At 44.0% G+C, this 23314-nt stretch overlaps 1 protein-coding gene across 4 annotated transcripts in view; it reads right to left on the bottom strand.

The window, feature by feature from the left end:
- LOC136675532 (muscleblind-like protein 1) overlaps nt 1–23314 on the bottom strand; it is a 111873-nt gene that overhangs the window by 84517 nt on the left and 4042 nt on the right. For all 4 annotated transcript variants that reach the window (XM_066652107.1, XM_066652103.1, XM_066652106.1 and 1 more), the window contains exon 2: nt 7347–8285. In XM_066652107.1, coding sequence (XP_066508204.1) covers nt 7347–7520 — 174 coding nt within the window. In that variant the 5' untranslated portion in view covers nt 7521–8285. The remainder of the gene's footprint in view (nt 1–7346; nt 8286–23314) is intronic.

Below are 23314 nucleotides of genomic sequence, written 5' to 3'. Positions count from 1 at the left end.
CGAATCAAAGCCACGTGTTTCCCATAATGGGGGTATTTCCACGTTTATTGTGCTGGGTGAACGTAAATGCCCTCAGCTTTATTTTTCATTCTCTCTGTATTAACCATTCTCAGTTTCCAGCTGCTAATGGCTACAAGCTGCTGACAGAACCCCCTCAGAGCTCCTACCCCCAGCGGACACCAGGTCTAGTGTACGCTACAGCATTCAAGGTAGGATTTCGGTACTAAATTTAAAAAGAATCAAGAGATAGGGAGGGGTCACGGCTTTACATTCTGAGGAGTGTTAGTTTTGATACTGACACCTAGACACCTGTTAAAAACATGGCGGCACCCAGTGGGGACCCACTGTAGGGAGCATTATGTGGTGGATTCCTGAGAGTACAAATCAGCTTGGACCTGGGTGTGTTCCTGCTTTATGAACCCATCTGAACCCATCACAACCCTGATCATAATGAAGCGTTTACAGAAGATGAATGGATGAATGAATAAAACATCACTTTCCTAAACATTATTCACTCTGTCTTGGTTGTAAAAGTGACTCATTTCTCTTGGCCAAACATCATATTTCTTGCGATGGAAGGTCCACAATGTGCTCCTGCAGCCCCTGACTCCCGGCCATATGTGAATGTTTACACAAGATCCCCAGCCTACAGCCCTTGACTTGAAGCAAACCATTGCTCCTGCAGCTCTGTTAGTATGTCTGAGTGTGTCTCTCAATGCATCACTGTGTTTCTGAAAGAAGAAAACAAAGAAGAATGTTCTATTACCATTTGTAGGCCTTGACAGGTTTGTGGTACAGCTCAGTGTTCTTCATTCTGCTCTGGACTGAATCACAGGAACGTTAAACTGTGATGAAGCCTTTTCGTTGCATGGAAATTGAGCTCTTTTTGAAGTTATGACCTCAGATGTTCCAAATATGAAGACATTGCTTTTGGGGAAGTTTTTACGCCCATTCTATTGACTATTCTAAAGTGTCCCTAGGTGCGAGTATGTGAGTGAATGTGTGAGTGTGTGTCGCCCTCGCTCCCCACTCCTGCCTCTGCACCTGGAGGTAACAGTTTACATACTACTGTATACAATCAGTTCCCACCTCAGTCTCCACCTGCCCCTAGCCACTCGTCTGCAGCTGTAAAGCCCCGCTTCACAAGTCAACAGGGAATGATTCTTAAGTTTGTGATGTAAGAAACCTACCTGCCTGAATCTGTTTTGTAATACTGCAGTTTTATTGAGCAAAGGCCTGGGGTCAGTAACTTCAGAACAATATTAACATCTCAACTCTCGGACACTCCCATTGAATAGAGTCCTCAGAAAAAGAAAGCAGCAGCCGAGTCTTGTTTTGCTACCCACTGCATCATTTCCTGTTTTTCGCATGGCCATTTCCTGTAATCAAGTGCGGCTATTTTAGTAGGTGAGCGGCACCGGAGCGAAAACAAGAGGAGGAGGCTCCCAGCCCTGCCGTGATTCGCTGAAACGTCTCCAACTTTCGCTCGTTTTTGCAGGGACTGTGAACTTCAGATGAAAGGAAAGAACAAGTCCAACAAGTGTCCTGCCACGTACAACACTCTTTACACCATCTTCACCACTCTCTCTATTTCTGTTTTCTGTTTTCTGTTCTCTCTCTCTCTCTCTCTCTCTCTCTCTCTCTCTCTCTCTCTCTCTCTCTCTCTCTGTGTATTTGCTGTGTATGACTCTCCTTTTTTTCGTTGTTTTCTTTTACTTCTGTGTTCACTTGCTCCTTTTTAATCTTTTTTCTTGATTATTTCGCTTCTTTATTTATTTATCTTTCTCTCTCTCTTTCTCCCTCTCTCTCTCTCTCTCTCTCTCTCTCTCACACACACACACACACAGTTTTTCTACCTTTGTCCCCTTTTATCTTTCTCTCCTGCCCTTTTGTCTGCAATTTTCATCCTTGTCCCTCTTTTCCCAGTTCTCTCTCTCTCTCTCTCTCTCTCTTTCTCTCTCTCTCTCTCTCTCTCTCTCTCTCTCTCTCTCTCTCTCTCTCTCTCTCTCTCTCTCTCTCTCTCTGTTTTTCTCTGCTACTTACCTCTCCCCCAACCCCCCTCCCCTTTCTGCTAATGGTGTAAGCAATTCCTGCTACAGATAAAAACAGATATGTCATTCTGTCAGAAGCTGGGCAGAGGAATTGGCAGGGAAAGGCCACTGTGTTTGTGTGTGTGTGTGTGTGTGTGTGTGTGTGTGTGTGTGTGTGTGTGTGTATGTGTCTGGCTCTCTAACCTATGTGACTAACACTGGACTGTTCCTCACCACTGCACCGTCCAGCCTTAAAGCGACATTGCACCAAAACTAACTCACCACGCTTGTACTACACACTGCAGACACTTACACTGCATTTCCATGACAGTAAGCATCTGATTCACATTCACTGCAGTTCTTCCTTTCTAGTGCACAGGCATCAGAGTAGTTACATCATGCTATAGGACAGTGAAAAGAAAAACACTGGGACGGTATCAAATGAGTAGACATCATTTCACTTCATAACCCAAGCACAAATAACACTCAGAGCAATGCATGTCCGACTACTGTCAATTTCACTGTTGCTACAAAATGCATAGGACTAAAACACCAATAAAAGCACAGGGACAGAGTCCTGGCGCCAGACTCTGAGGTGATTCTGCCCACTGTGGTGATTGTCAGAGCTGAGGGGAGTAAACACCGGTATTGTGCAGCGAAGGCAACAAACATTAATAGCCTCTCTTATGAAGCAGTAGATGGGATTGGAATGCTGATTACTCAGACACATGCCTTTGTAAACAGTAAGACAGCTCACACGGAAGTGAGACATACCCCTTTTGATAAGCAGCTCATGTCGATAAATTTCAGCTTTTATTATTTTATTATTACTTAAATAAACCCAGTCTCAAAACCCCCCCAAACATGGCTAAGGATTTTCCTCTTGAAGGGACACTCAATCAACTGCACATTCCTCATGGACTCCAGGTCCAACAGAGGTAGGCTACAAAGCCAGCAGTTTCTGGATATCATCCAACATTTCTTCTCAAAAGACAAGCATTAACATAAACTTTTACTCTTCAGGGAAGGCTGTAGACCTGATACTGAAACACTTTGTGAAGATTTGATTGCATCCAGCCCTAGAAGCATTAGGGCAGTGATGCTAAATTGTTAGCTTTGGATCACAGCTCATCCTAAATGTATTGGATGGGACTCTATCATTGCAGAGATTGTGGTGATCGTAGACCCCTGTGCGGCTGCTTCAGAACATACAGTTTCATTCAGTATGCTTTTCTAAGGAGCTCAACATCATAACCCTCAGACTAAGTTGACGTTGGGATTTGGCAAATTCTGCTACACCATCAGACATACATATTCAGCCCTAGGAAAATAAATATACAGGGGACATTAAGGATAAAAGTGTACAAATGTGTCCAACCATTTCCATAAGACGCTGGTACACGGTGAGCCCTGATTTCACAGGTGTTTACATTTATTAACACTGACCAAAACACTTATTTGTACCTCCAAATGGTCATGCATAGTTGTTTTACTTCTAACAGATGCCATCTTGCAGGGATTTTGGTTTTGAATTGAACGGCTTGAGAGCATTCCTATTGGTCCACAACTTCTTACCATTTCCCACAATGTAAAGGACAGCTGCTGAGTTGCAATGAAGAAGAAAAAATGGAGACATGTTTATTTTGGACGGCGTGACATGGCTGGCTCTAATTTACTGTAAGAAAAGGGCTGTGTGCTGCAGCCATGCTGCTGAGAGTTGACATGTTGATTGCTGGAGTTATATATGTCTCTCCCTGCTGATCTGTCCATTCTGGCTTGGACATCGTAAGTTCACATTTCATCTGCCGAACTGACCATGGTCACACTCCTTCCTGTCAATCACACAATTGGCACAGAAACACACACCAGATTGTGGCACGTATAGATTCTAATAAAAGAAACAGGGGCAAAGTACAGGGCTTTTACAAGATGAAAGGTTCTTGGAGGCTGCTTTTCACCTAATTCTTGTGTGTGTGTTTGTCTATAAACCAGGAATATACCACATCGCGGGGACTTGTCTTCCTTGTATACAGCAGGTCACAGCAATGTAAATGATTACATTTTAAGCTGAAAGTTGGGTTAGGGTTAGAGTTAGCATTAAGCTAGTTGTACTTATGGTAATTTTACACATAATGAAAGTCTGTAAAAAGTCCCCATAAGTCAAAATAAAATTGTGTGTGTGTGTGTCTTGATGGACTTTGGCCTTATTTCTGTTTCCCTAATAACAGCAACACATTTGAGCCACTTACTCTTAACAACATACACGTAAAAGTGATTGACCTGTCCACGCATCATTGGGCATAATTGTGTTCATCCATAGCAACCGTTGCTAGATTAGACAAGCCATTTACAACCCATTTTCAGAATCCAACCACCTGGTCAAACACCAAGACACCAAAATGTAGAGGTCAAATTGCAAACCCTATGTTTGTAGAAGATAAGCAACCCGACTCTGACCCAAAATCGGCCCAACCTTGGTCTACTAACTTGGCCAATAGGACATACACTATACGTCCGAAGGTTTGCAGACACCTGAGTTCCAGTCTGTACACACAGTTTGTTTAACCTCCTTAAGGGTTCCATGCCTAGTGCCAAATGAAAGAGAGATAGTGCTCCGTTCAGTACATTGCAATCAAACCTTCAAAGAAATGTTCTAGTATCTACTGTCAATCCTTCCCAAAAGAGTAGAGAATATTATGGCACTTTTCCACTGTATGGAACCTACACGACTCTACTCGATTCGACACGGCTCTTTTGCTTTTCCACTGGCGTGGTCCCTGGTCCCTGGAACCGGGTGAGTTTTCAGTTCCAGCTCACTTTGGGTTCCAACCTGAGTAGGTACTAAACGGTGATGTGTAAACCCTGCAGAGCTCACTCAAATCTAGCACAAACCTCTGCTTGTAAATAGGTACAACAGCTTTCATATTTATTTTTATTGGACTCACAACGGCAACTCATAAGTTTACCCCAAGGTGTTTTGAAGAGGTTTAAATGCTCCTTGGGCCGATGGCTGATGAAAATTTCCAGTGAAAGCCAAATATGCAACAAATAAAACAAGTAGAACTGGGTCAAGGCGCCGTGTTTAGTCCAAAAAACTAATACACAATGAGTAAACAGCGCCAAACTTTACCGCCACCTTTGTGGTTTTCAAAGCCAGCGATTCCTGTTAGAGATGGGATTTTTTTTTTTTTTTTGACGTCACCGGCTACATTTCACAGGGGAAATGCCACAAGCTTTAAGCGAGCTGAGCCGTGTCGTATCGAGTCGAAAAGCACCATTAGAGACCGAGGAGACTGTGCTGTCATATACTGCATTTTCCAGCATGCTCTGAATCAGTGTGGGTCAAGAGACATTCCTCAGTGCCACAGCACCACCGTACATTAATGCATTACTGTAGTCATTTCTGTGTCATGCCATCTGAACTGTGATTGGCACTTATGACATCACACCCACATAAACAGCATGTCAAAGTAGGATCACTCTCATATAGAGACTAAGGCTTTAAATGCAGCCATGTGCTAAAATTAAAACACACATATATATATAGTCTATAGTATAGTTTGTCATTTGTGGATGCTCTGTTTAGTTGATGACACCTACCCAATGTGAAAAATCAATTCTACCCTGTGTCTGAAATGGCTCCCTATTCACTATCCCTTATATTATTCACTATATAGTTCACTATTATAGGGAAATGCATTCAGGGGGGTAATGAATAATATTGGATACTACCAAACAACACAATGGATTATGGGTAATCTGACATCTGTTAGTTTACTTTCTGCAGTGTATTGTGGAATTTTTTGAGTGCCCTAAAAAATTTCCACTGGCGGAACCCCAAAATTGTGCACTATATAGTGAATAGGGCACTGTTTCAGGCACAGCGCTAGTCATATTCCTATACCAGGAAACTAACCCTTCACACTTAGCGCTAGCCTTTAATCCTAACCCTAAACCATGACCATGATCATGACAGTCTCCTGTGTAACATCCTCCCAGAACAGTTTTACAGCACCATATCTGCCATTCTTATTCAGGAACAAAGCAAAAAATTGTGTAGATTTAGTTGAACAGCGCCACCAGTGGAAGGGAGCTCACTTAGTGATGATAAAATAAAATCGTAAACATTGAGAGCCCTTATAACAAGGCTCACATCGGTCTTAAGGACACATAATGCATTTGGAAGCAGACACTCGTATTGTTGCACAACCGCCAACAATGACAGATATAAAAGCGTTATATATGTCATATATGGCCTTCTAAAGCCAATAAAGGACTCATAAAGCTTTGTAAGACATTATATAATGTATATGTAGCTACGCCCTTTGTTCAAAACCTCTTCAAACTTTTGCATATGTTGCCATTGCTTTTTCACACTTATCCTAATATGATTGCATCTTACGAGTTAAAGCTCCTGAAACATGATGCCGTATATCCTACGTATTCCATCAAAGTCTACAGAAATGTTCCACATTAATCTCTTCACGCTGAAACAAAACGCCTTCACGGCGTCTAAACAATCCGCCCGCCAAAGCCAAGCACAGGCTATTATTAGCAAAACCAACATTGACTTTACACAGCTCCTGTAACCTCACTCTCACCCCAAGAATGTCAGTCAGGTCTAAAGTTTAAAGTGACCATCCGGTAAACATCCAGAGACACAGCACAGAGGGGGCAGGTTCAGCATGGACAGACATTGTTGTGCTGTTTGGATGACCCCATTTCTGGTCATATTACTACAACAATGTCCAGTGCAACAGTTTGGAGCTAGGCTAATGTTGCTAACATGCTAACACTGTCTCTATGGTACTCTTCTGATGTCAGAAGAAATGTATGGAAGAAAGAGTTGGATCTTGACGCAGGTGTTAGATGATGTTAAGCATTTGTGAAATGCTAGCTGTCGTATTATGAGTCGAGACTGCTATCAAGGGGAAAATGTATGTATTTTGGTAAAAGACAGCTTGCAAACTGTGTATGAATTAGATGTTAATATCTGCCAACCCTGTGTGAAAACCAAGCAGCTTTAAACAGCGCCACCAGTGGATGGGTCTTACTTAGTGAACAGACAATAACTATGAATTATAACGAAGCCAAGAGTCTTCAACGTTCAAATGCCAACGTGTTTTTCTGTGTATTTACATTATAGACGTGATGCCATTGTTGTATAAGCTTCAATGGCGTGTTAGAAACTTCCAGAAGTATACCTCAGACAACAAAGAGGGTGGCTAACTTACTGCATGACAACTTAAGGCCAGACCAGAGGGAGGCACATTAAAAAGAATATTTGCTCAAGGTTTCGACGAGGTCACTACTCACTTTGAGGGAGTCGAAGCAGGCGATGACCCTCCCGTTCTCCACCTGACAGCTCTTGGCGGGATGGGCGAATTTACATTCAGAGTCAGGCCGGGAGCAGGTGCCCCGCTGGAACTCGCGGCACACCTCCAGTGTCAGCCATTTGGTGTCCCGGATGGGTGTCACATTCACTGCCATTTTGGGCTGGAGAGTGGCTTAAGAGTGAAGTGTGTGTGTGTGTTTGGGAAGGGGGTATCCAGGCAATGGCGGCAAGGAAAAGAGAGTGAGTTCTGGGTTTTGTTTTTGTGTTTGCCTCGTTTGGTTTGGTGCGATGATGGTCAAGAAGTTCAGAAAGAGAGAGGAGGTGATGGTTTGTGGTTGGGGGGTCCGTCCACTATCAGAGGCCCATATCTGGCCTCCTTGTTCAGAGACCCTCTCTCTCTCTCACTCTCTTTCTCTCTTTTTGTCTATGTCTCTCTCTCTCTCGATCACTTTCTCCTCAGCTGAACCGTCCAGCCAGACGGATGGTGAAAGTCATTATTGATTACGGTCCAGAGGACAAAATGCGGGAGGGGGAGGGGTGGAGAGAGTGCCTCTCACCCACACATACACACACACACACTCACTCTCTCTCACAAACACACACACACACACACACACACACAAACACACGCACACACAAAGTCTCGTCCCACTGGCGGAAGCTCCTTTATGAGACGGACTGGTGGAAGAGTGCGAGAAGTAGCATGAGGCGCGCTCAGGAAGAGTAAAGGGGGCAGGGTGTGAAGGGTGTTGCTATGGTGACCAGGTAGAGTATGTTGTGTGGTCCAGGCTGTCCTTGTTCGTCTAGTTCGTTGGCACGGAAACGGCAGGCGAAAGCTGGGAAGGAAAGGTGGCGAGGCTTTGCCCTTTCAAGCGGTCCAAGCAGCAGCGGATGTCAAAGGCACGTCAGTCAGTACCGACCTGCAGGGGGCGATAGAGAGACAGGAGTAATGTTTACCTTCTGAAGCACAAACAAACAAACAAACAAATGTTTGTTTGCATTACTAGCCAAGAATGTCCTGAAGTGAACTCATAATTTCTTTGAGCTATTAACACATTACTGGACGTATTCTTTAATAAGACTACGTATGTTGTGTATAGTTCATCCATTAATCCATTCATTCGTACATTTTCAGTAAGTGGTTTATCCTGATCATGGCGGTAGTGAGTCCAGAGCCTACCCAGCTTCAATGTGCATAAGCCCAGGACAGGGTGCCAACCCTCACAGGGCATCTACCTTAGAATGTCTTGTTCTTGCTTTATAACTGTGTCATAAACGTAACAAACACCCACCATTTTATTATAACACAATTATATCTAAACAGTTTACTTCTGAAGCACAACACATTTTACTACATCACATCGTTCCTGGCATGAAATATTTATAAATATTTCTTTATTCCTATGTTATCCCTTGCTTTTACATGTTACTACATTGTTGTAACATATAATAACACTAAAGGTTATGTCCAGAACAGTACTACTAATGTTTTCTAAACGACAAACCCTTAAATCAACTTTAAAAGGCAGTGAAAGGGGTTTCTAATGATACAGATATTAAAATTTAGACACACAAACTTTGCAAGGTGAGAACCACAGTGTTCTACAGGTGGGAAACTTTTCAACAACAAACAGGCATCGCATACGCAGGCTTGGCTTTGAGGTGGAAAAATCCAATCAAGCAGCATATCTTTTACAGTGAGGCATAGGGTGGGCAGGCATGGGGAATTTATTCAGAGAGAGAGAGAGAGAATGACAGAGACTGGCCAGGGAGTGCACAGCCAATGGGGAGAGGCCTGAACGGTAGCACCATTCTGGGCCGTGAGCCAGAGGCGAGAAAGCTTAGCCTCCACCGGGTCACAGTGCCCAAGCAGAGGAGGAGCTGGAGTGAGAGAGAGAGAGAGAGAAACAGAGAGAGAGAGAGAAACGAAAAACACATGCTCCAATTAGATGGTGAGTGGGAGTGAAAAACGAGGCTAGGTAAAAATACTTCATTGTTTTACCAGACAGCGCAAATGTGTCGCAGCCTGTCAGGTCAGCTGGCATATTCCCCACTGCGGTGACCCCCTTAAAGCCCACTCCCCTACCCGCCTCCATCCAACCCATCCCACCCAGCCCTGCAGAGGAAGCCCTAGCCCCATGAGAGCACGAGGGAGGACGGGGAGCGGAGGCTATGCACCAAGTTCCACAGTCCACCGCGCCAGTTCCATTACCAGCACATTAAATATGAAGCAGGCAATTTGGCTCCTCATTTTCCTCCTCCTTTCTCCTCCAGCGCTTTATTTCCTTGAGCCCTCTTTTAATGTGCTGTGCTCTGGAGACCCTCAGCAGGGGAGTCGTGAATGGAAAGGGCACGAGGTGAATCAAGGACAAGGTGCAGTTAATGCTAATCTTTAGCCCAGCCCACTGTAACAAGTTTCATTCTGTGGCCACTTCTTCAGACTTAACCCAGCCTTGTCCAACCACTTTACACCTCCTCCCCTGTACACTCACTCACTGGCCACTATCCTGTACGTTCACAGCACAGCAGATTAACACGGCCTAAAGATTTTATCTTCTACAGGAGATAAACAAGCGCACACACACACACACACACACACACACAGTACTCTGCAGAAAGAGAGAGAGGGATTGTGCGTAGAGTACAGGCTGCTGTCTCTCTCCTCCTCACATGCTGCAGCCTGCACTGTTTCACTCCCACACCTGCGCACTGCAGCCCCCACACACACCCTCACACCCTCCACACACACACAGTTATTGCACCAACATCCACACATATATAGTCATCGCACTAAAAGCAAAACACACACGCACACATAGTCATTACTCCAAATCTTCCACATAGCCATAACACCAAGCCCTCTCCACACACCCAATTCACCAATGAATATGGCACACACACACACACTCACATGTATATACACACACACCTTGGCTCTGCAACTGCCAGCTTACAGTCGTGAGAATCCAGAATCCAATGCACTCAGCCCCAGTGTCCAGTTTTACGACGCCACAAACAAACTCGCCCACACGAAGCTAATGTTCTCGCTCGCGGCCAAAAGCAAGAGAGCTTTCCAAGTAAATCAAATGGATGCATATTATCTCGTGTCCAAACACCGTGGAGAGTAAACTGTGAGTCTAATTACTGAGAACTAAGGCTTGGGCATGGCCTGGAGTGAAAATCAAGGCTGTCGGAACAAGACCTTGTATGTTCATTTATAAAATTCTTTGACATCATGAAACACAGTCCGAATAAAATCCGATAGCGATGACTTGCTCACGCAGTGTACAACACCGTCCTAACCCTTCACTCGGCCACTGATGCATTGCTCTTAGAAATAGGCGGAGCCTGAAGATGGGTGATGTAAACAGTCCATTACAATGTAGTCAGCTAACACTCCAGTGATGAACTGTGAAAATAAACACCACAAAAGTCATAAACGCAGTGCAGGCTGCCTCACGTTTATAGTCTGTTTTATAATCGGTATTTTGCACCGCTGTACAAAACCCCACCCCAGCGTGTCACCAGAGCCAAAGCAGCATTATGTGTCGAGGACAGGAACTTTTGTGTCATTAAATCAGTGAGAGTGCACTTACCAAATGTATTCACATTGGAGATCTGCAGTAGGAAACGGCTCAGTTACATTAAAACGAATGGGATTTCGCTGAATAAAGTCTAAAGTGACCACAGCGACTTTTATGGCATCGTTAGTTTGGTGAACACAACCAATGTTCGGAAATGATGCGGCAATCCTTTTGCCGTCTTTGGCTTGGTGAGCTACTGTATTTGGACGGTCTTGTACTTCTCCACGGCAAGGCCGATAAGCCCATAATAACAGTCTGTGGTGCTGGTTATTGACATCAACACCGTCCAAGTACAAGACTTCCCCCAACCAATGCTGCCATAATAATCATCATATTAACCTGCACTGATGCTGAGATTATTATGGCATCACTGCTGTGCTGAAGTACAAGACCAACCAGATACCTCGTCAAGCCAATGACAGCATAATAATCTCAGCGTCAGTCCAGGTTAACAATTATGTAGACTGTCGGAGAACTGCTGTGGTGGTACGAGGCGTGGCAGAGATTAACTCCATGCCACATCAGCGTTAGCCAGAGGTGTGATATTTTCTTGTCAATCAGAGCATGCAGTTTTCCAGCCCATTAAACTCTGCAGTAACACTGCCGCTCAGCTGCTCTGGGTCAACACAAGCGTGAGTCTGAAAACTGTTGTTGTAAAGGAGCAGGTAATGAATTCAATCAGTGTAATAGCTGCAATCAGAGCAATCAATTACGATATGAACTCAAAATCTGAGTAAGTGCCCAAATACTATGTATTACAGACCTTAATTCATATTAAGTGCTTATAACCAGCATGTAGTTACACATAAACAGGGCAAAACCGATGCTGACGCAAGTGTAATTACATGAACTGTACCGCTGTAACCCTGCTGTGACTGTGACTACATCACTTGTCTATAAACTGTAGTTACTGAAGTTGTTCATGTGTAACTACATAGTTATTACAACACTGAAATGCTTACTGCTAATTTGGCTCATTGACCACAACTGTGCTACTCGTCTACTACTATCCTTAAGTATTGAGAGTATCCACACACAGCTGCACTAAAAAGCATTTGTTACTTTTGGCAAGGCTTTCCACTTGATATCGGAACATTGCTGGTGGTTTGATTGCACTCAGACAGAGTTCTGGTGTTCACTCGTCTAGTCATTGTGACTATTATATAAGTTTAAATACGTTTAAAGTAAGGTAGCCTCGTGAACTCTCTACCGCACTGTGTCCGTTAGCTTCTTCTAAAGTATGTATTTCCACCCTTCATCTGCAATTCATAGCCACAGAATGGGACTAAACCATTTGTGGACACTGAAATACCAGAATAATATACAATTCCATGCTCTTATTCGCTACTGCAATGACCGCAAAGGTATAGTTACATCATGACAGACCCAAGCTTCACTGTCTAGACAGGACTGGACGCTAGTGGGTTGCTTAGAATTCAGAGCTGGTGTTTTGTAGCAGGCGAAGCAAACAAGTTTGTTGATGGGGAATATCAATAAGGTTCCAGTAACCTAGGAGGTAGTGAAATAACAATAAAAGAACACATCAATAAAATATTGGGATAAATGAGTCATCAATAAAAGGCCAAATGGGAATAAATTATGAATAAGATCATTGCATACAGCCAGAGGCCTTGGAAATACTATTAGCCCCGCCCTTTGCTTGGAAATTGGTAATGATAACTAAAGAAGCACAAAAACAAACTCTCTCTCTGTCTCTCTCTCTCTCTCTCTCTCTCATTCTCATACACACACACACACACAGCAGGTGTTATCGTTGCTACTTATAAGTCATTGAAATGTGTAATCATCCAATGTACCGCCAAAAAACGATCAAATTTGCATGATGTCCAACTCACATCGAGAGATAGCATTCAAACCAAGTCCATATTGGGATTCATCCTGCGGTTTGCTACAGTTGCACCAATGCTAATGACGCTAGCAAGTAGAGAAAGTTAATGGAAGCAATTAGCATGCTATTACTGAACCCCGAATGTTCAAAAACATGACACAGCAGCCACACTTCTGGGAAATGGGAAAATGGAGTTTGGCAGAATCAATGACTTTGAAATGTTGTAATATTGATTAGTATTCATGACGTCAAGGGGTCTTGCTCTTTTACAATGTAGCGACTGGCCTTTTGGAGTTTCTGTTTTGCACAGGAAAGCTCATGTTACACACACAACACTGAATGTTTACTGCAGGGTTGTTTTGAACCGCAGTCATGGGACACGTAAGACACACCACATCACACCACACACACACACACACACATGGCGAGCCTCTGGTTTCAGTTGTTTAATGGCCTCCATCTGATAATGTGCAAATCACACGGGCTGTTCCCAACTAAATCTGAGTCAGCCAAAGAGAACTCTCCAGGCAGACGGAGAGAAACTGTCCCTTTAACCCTTTTAATGGAGATAAGCTCGTTCCTTGATGCTAAGACTTAGCGGTGACAAAACGATAGCGGGTTCATGTCTGAGATCAGGCTTCAAACAGGAGAATGTTGTCACCATTTTTGATGCTCTGTTTAATTCCACCCACGAGCTGAGTATCTTCTAATAACACAGTGCTATAGGATGTGGGGGTGAAGGCATTACAAGGTTCCTGTGACGTTTGTGAAGCCAGCAGTTGCGCCTGTGAATTGCTACCATTGAAATGTCACTGGAGCTCAACACGCTTGGAGGAGAACACTAACAATACAGAACCGAGGGGGTGGGTGGGGCATCACCGAGAGAAACTTTCAACAAATAAATACAGCCTTCGTCTTTCAGCTACAGCACCTGCTTCTTGCTCTGCACCATTAACAGATAAAATGACACAATGCCCCTAGTGGCTGGGAGTATATCTGCGGTGAGCTCCACTCTAGTTTTTCTTGCATTTTTATTTCTGTTCTCGGATTGGAAGTTCTTTTTCTCACCTTTGTAGTTCTGCTACAATGTTTATATTTCTGACCATAGTGTGATATCCCTTCTTTACATTTTTATTATGAGCTATGAGTGAGAAATAATATCAAACTCAAAGCTCACTGATGATTATTTTGATGTATCGTCCAGGCCTGAAAATTAATCCCCCCACATGCTGTCCCTCCTCAGGGCTCAGGAGCTGTAAGAGAACCTAGCTTATGGAGAACATTCTGGTTCTTTGGTGGGCTTTTTAATCACGTCAAGCCTCCGGTCGCAGTTCATTCCTCTCTAGGCCAGACCACATGCGCTCCAGCCACGCTCTGATGTCAGCCGTTTTCCAAGAATTCCAGGCTGCGTGTGAGTAAACAGGCCGAAGTGTGGCGGCCATGGAAACATGAGTCCTTCAAACCCCTTTCTCTCTCTCTCTCTCTCTCTCTCTCCTCCAGCAATATTACTCTTGTCATCTCTCTCTCACTTTCACTCTCTCTGTCTTTCTATATCTCTCGTCCCCTCTCTCTCTCTCCTTCCTCTAACTTTCACTCTCTGGTTCTCTCTCACTCTCCCTCAGACTAATAAGAGCACCACATGGAAATGTATTTATGCAGCACTGTGACCTCCGCCCGCCTCTATACACCATCTGTAAATGGTGGCAGCCCACCAAAGAGAGCGAGGCCGAGAGATATCGCTGAAAACAAAAGAGGGACAGAGAGAGAGAGAGAGAGAGAGAGAGAGAGAGAGAGAGAGAGATAAAGAGAGAAAGAGAGAGAGAGTGAGAGAGAGAGAGAGAGAGAGAGAGAGAGAGAGAGAGAGAGAGAGAGAGAGAGAGAGATTGCCAGAGAAAGGGAAAATGACATAGAAATATCAGTGTGAAAATTGTTGGAGAGACATATATGAAGGATTAAAACTGGAAGGGAGCAATGATGAGGTGAGAAAGAAAAGGAATGTTAGGAAGGGAAAACAAAAGGGAGAGACAAACAGAAAGAGAGAGAGAGAGAGAGAGAGAGAGAGAGAGAAAGAGAGAAATATATATATATATATATATATATATAGAGAGAGAGAGAGAGAGAGAGAGAGAGAAAGAGAGAAATATATATATATATATATAGAGAGAGAGAGCGCGAGCGAGCAGGCAGCCATCTTTTCACCTTGAATGACTTCCAAGGGAAGCAAAATCCACCCAAGCTGCTGTTCTAGCCACAAGGCCTGACCTTTGGAAGGCAAACAAGCCCAAATGTAGACCATCAAAAAAGAAACAGCCCGGTCCAAACTGCTGTGTGGGTTTGGTTCCCTCCCTCTTCCACTCCTGAGCTACAGTTGGACATTTTTACACCCCTCTGGTGCTTTTAGAAGACTCTGAGGGATCGACTCCAGCTGAGAACAAGCTCCAGAACTAAACTAGGAGAGGAATTCACCTACTGCTTCCAGGCAGATAAACAAAACCATATTTCTTTTGACATCACTCTAGATCCTGGACTAATCCCGCCTTCAATATTTCGGTGGTTGCTTCTTTAAAGGCAGTTCTACACTCTGCAATTCCTTAATTGAGATCTACTCACAAAGGACAGCAAAGATTAAACGAGGGAACAGGGAAGAAGGAGAGACAGAGGAGAAAAGAGAGAGAGGAGGAGAAAATCCTGATGCTTTACACTGGCACGCTCTTGGCAGGCCACGATGTTTGCATTCCAGCTATGGCTTTATGGCCATTCTTCAATGCCCCATCTCTTCCTTGCCCCCACCCCCATCTATCACAGTAAGAGCTGTGAATCTGCCTTGGCAATGTCCAAACTAACACCATGTCTCTCCATGAGTATCACACCACACAGCACTAAGGATAAATGCCAGCCATTAATAATTAATAAGTTATTACCAAAATATAAAAATGTAATAACCCCTTTACAACAAATGACTGCATCATCACTGTCCCTTTTGTGTCTAGCATTTTAACTAGAAGCTTCCAGTATCCTCTTGTTAGAGGTTAGCTGTTATTTTAACTGTTAAATCTGTATTTTTCCAAACACACGGCAAAAAAAAAAAAAAAAAAAACAAAGTGCAAAGCTAGTTAAAGCTAAACTGACCCCTCCGTTAGTCCTCTGGTCATGTAAAGTCAAGAAAGCCCATCAGACAGTAGAGTTTGTGCCCCAGACTGCGCAGTGGGCAGTCACAAAATTACTGCCTCTGCCAAGTCAGGGACAACACATTGTTCTTTAAGCTGGCTTTGAATGTTTGGCCAAATGTTTGGTGGCGGCCACCATAGATTTTCACGTACAGGAGCTGAGCTAAGTGTCTAGAGGTTTATCTCTTTGGAGCACAGTGTTATTCACCAAGTATTTGCATTGTTACATAGTTAGTACATTGTTATAACCATATTATTACAGTAAGACTGCAGTTAGTTATTTTAACGGGCGTGATTCTATATTTTTAAAAAGTGTTTAGAATATGCACAGTGCATAGACTGTCACCTACAGGAGCAGAGCTAAGGGTCTAGAGGTGTATCTCTTTAGAGTTCAGTTTTCCTCACCAAGTATTTGCATTGTTACATAGTTAATACATGGTTATACCAGTATAATAACATTAATATCGTATGTGGTAATTTTTACAGGTGTGATTCTATTTTTTATTCTGTTTGTTCTAAAGTTAAAGGGTTTAAAATATGAACATATCACCGATTTCCTTCACCTTTTCAAATGAGCTACATGTATAATATGTTAGACTGTATATTAAGTTAAAATATGTTATAACCGCACATCTAACGTTTCTTCTGAAATCAAGGGAATTGAAATATTTTGCTGTCTTTACTCCACAGTCAGTTTTGGTGTGGATTGTATGACATTCAGGCATGGCAGCAGTAATGAGGTCAGATAGTGAAGTTGGATGATTCACTCTGGCTCACATGAGCCATTTCAACTTTTCCAAAATGTGTTGTTTGGACCTCCATTGCTCCAGAGAATCCACTGCTCCACAGCTCAGAGCGGAGGGGCTTTAAACTCCTCAAACTGACACGTGGCATTGGCCTGGTTGCCTTTATTCATTCATTCATTCATTATCTATAACCCTTATCCAGTTCAGGGTCACGGTGGGTCCAGAGCCTACGTGGAATCATTGGGCGCAAGGTGGGAATACACCCTGGAGGGGGCGCCAGTCCTTCACAGAGCAACACAGACACACACACATTCACTCACACCTACAGACACTTTTGAGACACCAATCCACCTACCAACGTGTGTTTTTGGACTGTGGGAGGAAACCGGAGCACCCGGAGGAAACCCACGCAGACACAGGGAGAACACACCACACTCCTCACAGACAGTTACCCGGAGGAAACCCACGCAGACACAGGGAGAACACACCACACTCCTCACAGACAGTCACACGGAGGAAACCCACGCAGACACAGAGAGAACACACCACACTCCTCACAGACAGTCACCCGGAGGAAACCCATGCAGACACAGGGAGAACACACAATCCTCACAGACAGTCACCCGGAGGAAACCCACGCAGACACAGGGAGAACACACCACACTCCTCACAGACAGTCACCCGGAGGAAACCCACGCAGACACAGGGAGAACACACCACACTCCTCACAGACAGTCACCCGGAGGAAACCCACGCAGACACAGAGAGAACACACCACACTCCTCACAGACAGTCACCCGGAGGAAACCCACGCAGACACAGAGAGAACACACCACACTCCTCACAGACAGTCACCCGGAGGAAACCCATGCAGACACAGGGAGAACACACAATCCTCACAGACAGTCACCCGGAGGAAACCCACGCAGACACAGGGAGAACACACTCTCCTCTCAGACAGTCACCCGGAGGAAACCCACGCAGACACAGGGAGAACACACCACACTCCTCACAGACAGTCACCCGGAGGAAACCCACGCAGACACAGGGAGAACACACCACACTCCTCACAGACAGTCACCCGGAGGAAACCCACGCAGACACAAAGAGAACACACCACGCTCCTCACAGACAGTCACCCGGAGGAAACTCAAGCAGACACAGGGAGAACACACCACACTCCTCACAGACAGTCACCCGGAGCGGGAGTCGAACCCACAACCTCCAGGCCACTGGAGCTGTGTGAGTGCGACACCTACCTGCTGGGCCACCGTGCCGCCACTGGTTTTCTTTAGCTAATCATAATTATTTAAACCTTTTTACTAAGGGATAAACCTTTCTAGGACCAATCAATATGTCTGTGAGGTCAGCAGTGAGCATGCTCATTAGCGTCATTAGCGAAAATCAGCATGGCCCAGAATCGCAAAAAACTTTAAAACAGCAATACGTTCAAGACCAGGCTAAATATGTATCTCAGTTTCATTGGCTGCACAAGAAATTTCATTAAGAAGGCAATCCCTGTCCATGAAAATGGATATTTGTTCTTACATCTCGTTCCCATCTTCTTTCCGCTGCTCTCATCGGAATTTTGCGCTCCGGTTGTGCGTGGAAAGTAGAGAATGCGTGCGGAGACGGCCGGGCTTATGGGTATCAAATTTAATAGGTGCTGTAATGTTTCTCACCGAGGTAATGGATCTTGTATACGAATATTTGTTTTCACCAAAGTCCACTAAAGGCGTAGATCCTTTTGATGCAGTGCTTTACAGTTTTTAAGAGTGTAATCCAGCATTTCCTGAGATCAGACTTTGGTGACACAAAGCTGCTCTGTCATTGGTCGGTAATTGTGGGGACTGGAATGTAATGAAAATGTGAGTCAACTGAGGTCCCCAGTGGGCAGCTCTTAAAGCCTGAAGTCAATGTGCGTTACATTACGTGTTACAACACTGCTGTGAGGATTTGATTCATTTCATTATTACCGGATCACAAAAATGACTCAGCTTTATGTCCCTCTCGCCCACCCTTAGCATTGAGCAAGGTGTCCTCAAGCCTATGTGCAGCTGCTCCACAGCGGCACACCTTACTCTTCACTGATTTACTATGGATCTGTGGTTATAATGTATGATCAAATGTCCGTTGTTGTTTACACAGCTGGTGTTGATTAAGAACAGTGCCAGAAAGAGACGACTAAAGGAGATACAATGTTTTTTAAGAGTGGGACGACACATTAGTCACAGTTTGAGTCATCGCTCTGAGACACCTGTGTCCTTATCACAATGACACTGACCATTACTGCTGTTGTTGTGTGTTGGCACCTTTTTTTCCCTCTCCTTGTGTGCACCTGTGAGCGTAGAGGTGTGTGTGAGGGTGTAGGTGTGTGTGTTCGGTGGACAATGCAAGCTGTGCTCACACACTGAGAGGGCACTCTGCTCTAATGATGTGGAAGTGAGAATGCTTATTTAGAGGTTGCAGCAAAATGGCTAATTGAGTGTGGCAGTGTGTGTGTAAGTGTGTGTGGCCTCATTGTCCATCACCTCTCGGCCTCAGCATGTTGCGTATTAACCGATGACTTCACGTTGGCCGTTCCTCATCCATTATTAACCTTAACTAGTGCCGGAGAGACAGGATGTGGACCCTGTAGGGCCGGTTGTATGGAGTAAGTGTTAGCGATTAGCGCTGGGAAAGTCGAGGGTCCGATAGAAAAGGCATTCAATTGGCATTTCTTTATTTATTTAACACTTACTGGATGTAATAAACAACGACTGGCCCATGGGCACACACAGTGGTGCTGAATTACAGCATAAAAGAATCGCTTCTGCTCATTGGCTGATAGAAACTACACTCCGCCCACTTGCATTTCTACTCATTGGTCACTTCATTAGAGACCCCCCTGGGATGTTATAGTTCTCAGTCTATTACAAAGACCCTTGTATTTACACTAGTGGAAACACCCCACTTGTTCTTCTGTGCGGTGGCCAGTTTATTAGAAACACCCTCCTGTACTTCTACACACAGGTCAGATTATTAGAAACACCTCCCTTACATTTACATTTACATGTTTCTATTTATTAGAAACACCCCCTTGTGCTTCTATGCAGTGGCCACTTTATTAGAAACACCGCTTCTACTGCAACTCAGTGACCATTTTATTAGAAACACCTCACTTTTACTTCTATGCAGTGGTCGCTTTATTAGAAACACCCCCCATCAACTGCAACTCAATGGCCACTTTATTAGAAACACTCCCTTTCTACTTTCACTCACTGGCCACTTTATTAGAAACACTCCCTTTCTACTTTCACTCACTGGCCACTTTATTAGAAACACTCCCTTTCTACTTACACTCACTGGCCACTTTATTAGAAACACGCCCCTTATACCACCACTCACTGGCCACTTTATTAGAAACACTCCCTTTTTACTTCCACTCACTGGCCACTTTATTAGAAACACTCCCTTTTTACTTCCACTCACTGGCCACTTTATTAGAAACACCCTCATTGTACTACAGCTCAGTGGACACTTTATTAGAAACACCCCCCTTATACCACCACTCACTGGCCACTTTATTAGAAACACTCCCTTTCTACTTTCACTCACTGGCCACTTTATTAGAAACACTCCCTTTCTACTTTCACTCACTGGCCACTTTATTAGAAACACTCCCTTTTTACTTCCACTCACTGGCCACTTTATTAGAAACACTCCCTTTCTACTTACACTCACTGGCCACTTTATTAGAAACACGCCCCTTATACCACCACTCACTGGCCACTTTATTAGAAACACTCCCTTTCTACTTTCACTCACTGGCCACTTTATTAGAAACACTCCCTTTCTACTTTCACTCACTGGCCACTTTATTAGAAACACTCCCTTTTTACTTCCACTCACTGGCCACTTTATTAGAAACACCCTCATTGTACTACAGCTCAGTGGACACTTTATTAGAAACACCCCCCTTATACCACCACTCACTGGCCACTTTATTAGAAACACTCCCTTTCTACTTTCACTCACTGGCCACTTTATTAGAAACACTCCCTTTCTACTTTCACTCACTGGCCACTTTATTAGAAACACCCCCCTTATACCACCACTCACTGGCCACTTTATTAGAAACACTCCCTTTCTACTTTCACTCACTGGCCACTTTATTAGAAACACTCCCTTTCTACTTTCACTCACTGGCCACTTTATTAGAAACACTCCCTTTTTACTTCCACTCACTGGCCACTTTATTAGAAACACCCTCATTGTACTACAGCTCAGTGGACACTTTATTAGAAACACCCCCCTTATACCACCACTCACTGGCCACTTTATTAGAAACACTCCCTTTCTACTTACACTCACTGGCCACTTTATTAGAAACACCCCCCTTATACCACCACTCACTGGCCACTTTATTAGAAACACTCCCTTTTTACTTCCACTCACTGGCCACTTTATTAGAAACACTCCCTTTTTACTTCCACTCACTGGCCACTTTATTAGAAACACGCCCCTTATACCACCACTCACTGGCCACTTTATTAGAAACACTCCCTTTCTACTTCCACTCACTGGCCACTTTATTAGAAACACGCCCCTTATACCACCACTCACTGGCCACTTTATTAGAAACACTCCCTTTTTACTTCCACTCACTGGCCACTTTATTAGAAACACTCCCCTTTTTACTTCCACTCACTGGCCACTTTATTAGAAACACCCTCATTGTACTACAGCTCAGTGGACACTTTATTAGAAACACCCCCCTTATACCACCACTCACTGGCCACTTTATTAGAAACACTCCCTTTCTACTTTCACTCACTGGCCACTTTATTAGAAACACGCCCCTTATACCACCACTCACTGGCCACTTTATTAGAAACACTCCTTTTCTACTTTCACTCACTGGCCACTTTATTAGAAACACGCCCCTTATACCACCACTCACTGGCCACTTTATTAGAAACACTCCCTTTTTACTTCCACTCACTGGCCACTTTATTAGAAACACTCCCTTTTTACTTCCACTCACTGGCCACTTTATTAGAAACACCCTCATTGTACTACAGCTCAGTGGACACTTTATTAGAAACACCCCCCTTATACCACCACTCACTGGCCACTTTATTAGAAACACTCCCTTTTTACTTCCACTCACTGGTCACTTTATTAGAAACACTCCCTTTTTACTTCCACTCACTGGCCACTTTATTAGAAACACCCTCATTGTACTACAGCTCAGTGGACACTTTATTAGAAACACCCCCCTTATACCACCACTCACTGGCCACTTTATTAGAAACACTCCCTTTCTACTTTCACTCACTGGCCACTTTATTAGAAACACTCCCTTTCTACTTACACTCACTGGCCACTTTATTAGAAACACGCCCCTTATACCACCACTCACTGGCCACTTTATTAGAAACACTCCTTTTCTACTTTCACTCACTGGCCACTTTATTAGAAACACTCCCTTTCTACTTCCACTCACTGGCCACTTTATTAGAAACACTCCCTTTCTACTTCCACTCACTGGCCACTTTATTAGAAACACTCCTTTTCTACTTCCACTCACTGGCCACTTTATTAGAAACACACCCCTTATATGACCACTCACTGGCCACTTTATTAGAAACACTCCCTTTCTACTTCCACTCACTGGCCACTTTATTAAAACTCCTTGGCCACTTTATTAAAATCATCAAGCTAAAGGTGATACAAGTTAAAAGTAGCCTTCTCTGCACCTCTCCCTGTTAGTGAGACACTAGCTCTGTTCACGACTCCTGCTGTCAGAGGTTCGTGCTCATGTTTCCAGCTGTTTCACACAGGCCACTGTATCCTTTCCTAGTTTGGACACTGAATCACTAAAGACGCTAAGTCCTCCATCATTTAAACGTGTCCAATTTGTGTGGACAAGCAGAGACGACGAAGCGTCCTCGAACATAAACAAGCTCTGAGCTCCAGTCCTTCATCACAGTCTGAGCTGCAGAGAGTTATGAGGAGAATTAATGGATTCATAACACACAGCGCATATTAAGAGCAGAGCATGCTAATGACCATCTGATCAGCCATCAGTGCTGAGGTGACTATTTTTAATCCAGCTAATGAAGGCCCTCTCTCTCTCTCTCTCTCTCTCTCTCTCTCTCTCTCTCTCTCTCTCTCTCTCTCCTTCTCTCTTGTTTTCTTCCTTCCAGCCCCTGTATCTCAGTCTTACTCACTCCTGAAGAGACAGAGGAGAAATGGGGTGGGGGTGGGGGGTAGAAGAGAGAGAAATGGCCTTTTCTTACAAAGGTAGCATTTTTCTGTCTTTTTTGTACTTTTCGAAATGCACCATTAAGAATGAGTCAGTGAAGGTATTTTAATGTGTTTAATGTCTCTCTCTCTCTCTCTCTCTCTCTCTCTCTCTCTCTCTCTCTCTCTGTCTCTCTCTCGCTCTCTCTCACTCTCTCTCTTTCTATCTCTCTCTCTCTCTCTCTCTCTCTCTCTCTCACACACACACACACACACACACACACACTTTCCCTCTATCTGTCTCTTGCTCATTTTTTCTGTGCTTTTTGTTATACCTCTCTCTTTATCCATTCCTCTCTTTTACACTGGCTGTTT

This window comes from Hoplias malabaricus, chromosome X1, assembly GCF_029633855.1.
Source record: "Hoplias malabaricus isolate fHopMal1 chromosome X1, fHopMal1.hap1, whole genome shotgun sequence".
Classification (NCBI taxonomy): Eukaryota; Metazoa; Chordata; class Actinopteri; order Characiformes; family Erythrinidae; genus Hoplias; species Hoplias malabaricus.
The sequence above is the reverse complement of the archived record's forward strand: the minus strand, read 5'-3'. Positions and strand labels throughout refer to the sequence as shown.